The 3494-nt window shown below is 40.3% G+C and overlaps 1 protein-coding gene across 1 annotated transcript; it reads left to right on the top strand.

Annotated features, from left to right (window-relative positions):
* Positions 1 to 485: 485 nt before the first annotated feature.
* LOC149152137 ((R)-mandelonitrile lyase-like) lies at positions 486 to 2636 on the top strand. The gene is made up of 4 exons (XM_089439378.1): positions 486 to 552; positions 659 to 1312; positions 1496 to 2348; positions 2446 to 2636. Exons 1-4 carry the CDS (start codon positions 498 to 500, stop codon positions 2489 to 2491), a joined length of 1608 nt encoding a protein of 535 aa, XP_089295504.1. The 5' UTR covers positions 486 to 497; the 3' UTR covers positions 2492 to 2636.
* Positions 2637 to 3494: the final 858 nt, after the last annotated feature.

The raw sequence follows: 3494 nt of genomic DNA on the forward strand, positions 1-3494 counted from the left end.
CTCTAAAAGAGGGCCAAATCAGCTGTCACTGTTCCTCAAAATGGTGCACAAACTAGTAATCCCCAAGCAGCATATCCCTAGTGCAGCTCCCCGGTGTCAAACATGGTTTAACAACACATGTGTGGTGAATTATCAACCAGAACGCAGAGAAAATGGAAAGATTGAAATGAAAATGGCAAGATTGGGTAAATGTCAAAGATATATATCCACACATGCACTAATAGTTACCGTTTTGATTTCATGGACTGTGTGGATTGATTTCTATGTGCTTGATTTGATTCATCTCTAGAATACTACGGCTCAGCCGTTAGCGTGTGATAATTATTTTCTAGATATATGCATGGACAATCCAAAGGCAAGCGCTTATAAATAGCCTCAAACACACTTCGAAATCGAACCACATCTTAAAAAAGAGTGAACGAGTTGAAATCCTTGTGTGAAATATGACGATGATAAGGGTTGTAAATATTCGTGCATGGCTTCTGCTTCTGCTCATCATGCTAATGATGTTGAGCAGCTTATCCTCTTCTCAGGCAGCGACAACACCCTCGGGTATGAAGATATTGGATTAATGTGTCTTTATATAGTTGATGATATGATATGATTGAATTAATGGTTTCTTGTTTGTTTTGTTTTGTTGGGCTGTGATGATTTGCAGGTTTTCCGTTTGCGTTTATGACTATAGATGCGGAGAAAGCAGCTGCAAGAAAATATGATTACATTGTAGTTGGAGGAGGAACGGCCGGCTGCCCCTTGGCCGCAACGCTGTCTACCAAGTATTCAGTTTTGGTAGTGGAGAGGGGAGGATCTCCTTATGGAGTTCCCGAGATTGAGAACGCCGATGCTTTTGGAAAGCCATTGGCTGAGACCGACAATTACACTTCCATAGCGCAGACGTTTATTTCAGAGGATGGAGTGAGTAATGCGAGAGCGAGAGTTCTGGGAGGCGGAACTGCTATCAATGCCGGCTTCTACAGCAGGGCCAGCTCCCAATATATCAGTAATGTGGGGTGGGAAGAGGGACTTGTAGAGGATTCGTATGAATGGGTGGAGAAGCAGAATGCCTTCAGACCAGATCACCTCTCACGTTGGTCATCGGTTTTCAGAGATGGCCTGCTGGAAGCAGGGGTTCTTCCATACAATGGATATACGTTGGATCATGTGGAGGGAACCAAGATCAGCGCTTCCACCTTCGACAACAATGGCAAGAGACACACAGCAGCAGATCTTCTCAAGACTGCCAATCCCAACAATATCGTAGTCCTTCTCAATGCTACTGCCAGCAGGATTCTCTTCAGTTCCCCATCAGAAGGTAATCCATTCAAACACATGGGCTTCTACACCTATATTTCTCCTACACGAGTGATGTTCCACAATATTAGATCCTAATATTTTCTAAGTTCATTCTCCAACCTTTATAATCGAGATGGGACTAAAAGCTTTATATCCAGATCTGTAAATGTAGATTTAGTTTCTTGAGTGTGAAAACATGCAGGAACGAAGGATGGCTCATTTCAGAAGCCGAGGGCCCGTGGAGTAGAATTCATGGACCGCCATGGTCGTTCATATCAAGCTTTCCTGAAGGAATCATCACGTTCCAGCGAAGTAATCGTTTCTGCAGGAGCCCTTGGCAGCCCCCAGCTGCTCCTCTTGAGCGGAATCGGCCCATCTGAACATCTCAAGGAATTCAATATTCCACTACTCCTAGATTTGCCCTTTGTAGGCCAAGGGATTCAAGACAACCCACGTGCAACCGTAACCTTGCAATCCCCTACACCCTTGGAATTCTCGAGCATACAGGTAGTGGCTATTCTTAAAGGCTCTCAAACTTATATCGAGTCCAGCAGCATGGTAAATATCACCGTATCCTCACACTCCATGAACGTGTATATTGGGAACATTTTTGAGAAATTGGCGTTTCCGTTATCGAGGGGAGAGCTTCGGTTACGCAGCAAGGATCCTCGAGACAATCCATCTGTTCGATATAACTATTATTCTCACCCTCTCGACCTCCAGAAATGCGTGAATGCCGTGAGCTTGATCGCTAAACTGCTTAAGACGCCGTCTCTTGAGAGATTTGCGTATGCAGCAGCTAATGACTCCTCGCGTGACTTTCATTTTATTGGGCAGGCGTTACCAGAGAATCCCTTAGACGATGCCGCCATGGCTCAGTTCTGCCATACGACGCTGGAAACAATGTGGCATTACCATGGAGGGTGTGAACTTGGGTTTGTGGTTAACAAGAACTATCAGGTCAACGGAGTTGATGCGCTCAGGATTGTGGATGGCTCAACGTTCAGAGACAGTCCCGGAACAAACCCACAAGCCACCGTTATGATGCTCGGCAGGTAATTATTACTTTTATAATATGCTTCATACTACTATAGGGATTGTATACTTTATATATTAAAAAAATGGGCAATCATATTATTATTGTGCATGCAGGTATATCGGATTGAAGATTATTATGGGGTTTAATGAAAGCTCATGAAATGTTTTCATGAGCAGTTATCAAAATTCTTCAGAAGGCTTTAAAATTATATTCATTTCTTCTGGCTACGGAAATGTAGGTCGTTAAAGCTTCTGTGCAACCACGCTTATACACTTACCATAAAGGTGAAATGCCAAAGATCATAAACGCGATAGAATAAATAAATAAATAAATATCATGTATGGCTGGCTGAATAAAGTATTTTTAAAGAGTTTCAATGTAATGTTTACATTCCGCACTTAAGATGAATATAAATAAGTATTCCATTATGGGTTTCTCTTTAATACTTATTAACTTAGATTCAACCATAAATTTCAAATATTCGACGTCTGTACTTCAAATATTTTTATAATGTCGGATTAAACTTCAAAAATAATCAGTGTAATAAGTTTTTAGTGGTCCAAAGAATTAACACGTAAGACAGACACATCTTCACAAAATGACTTGAATAAATTAGAGATAATAAAGAGATAATAAGTGAAAGAATAGAGCGAATATCTCCTTTTTTATATGCACATCGTATTATCCAACCTACCTCGTTTAGAGAGTATATTAGCAATTTTGTTAGATTATTTTTTTATATATGTGAAAGAGATATCTTTAAATTGAATTACTATTGATACCACTTATTCTACATCATTCTTTGACCAATTCAAGCATATGAGTGTGGAGTCCTTAAATACTTGTAAGTTCGATATGCCTTAGACCTTCAAATGTTTTAGTAAGCTGTGAATCTTTGGCCAAATCATTGCTCCCTTGCTTACACCTAACTTAATGATAGTGTGAGGATGTAATTGAGGTGTAACATTCCTTTTGGGCGAAGGATGCTTAGGTTGGCTCCATCAAAGAATTTTTAATATTTAGATCTATCCACCTAACTTAATGCTAATGCTGTGTGAACATGTAATTGAGGTGTAACATTCTTTTTTGGCCCAGGATGCTTAGGTCTGCTCCAATAAAGAATTTTTAATATTTAGATCTATTCCATATGGGATATGAATTT

The sequence above is a fragment of the Pinus tabuliformis genome, chromosome 9 (assembly GCF_031772625.1).
Source record: "Pinus tabuliformis cultivar Carrire ecotype Pingquan chromosome 9, CPIR1, whole genome shotgun sequence".
Lineage (NCBI taxonomy): Eukaryota > Viridiplantae > Streptophyta > Pinopsida > Pinales > Pinaceae > Pinus > Pinus tabuliformis.

Coding starts and splice junctions, on each gene's coding strand:
- LOC149152137 (XM_089439378.1), top strand. CDS start 498: ATGCTAATGATGTTGAGCAGCTTATCCTCTTCTCAGGCAGCGACAACA. Junction 553..658: donor GGCAGCGACAACACCCTCGG/GTATGAAGATAT, acceptor GATGATTTGCAG/GTTTTCCGTTTGCGTTTATG. Junction 1,313..1,495: donor CTTCAGTTCCCCATCAGAAG/GTAATCCATTCA, acceptor GAAAACATGCAG/GAACGAAGGATGGCTCATTT.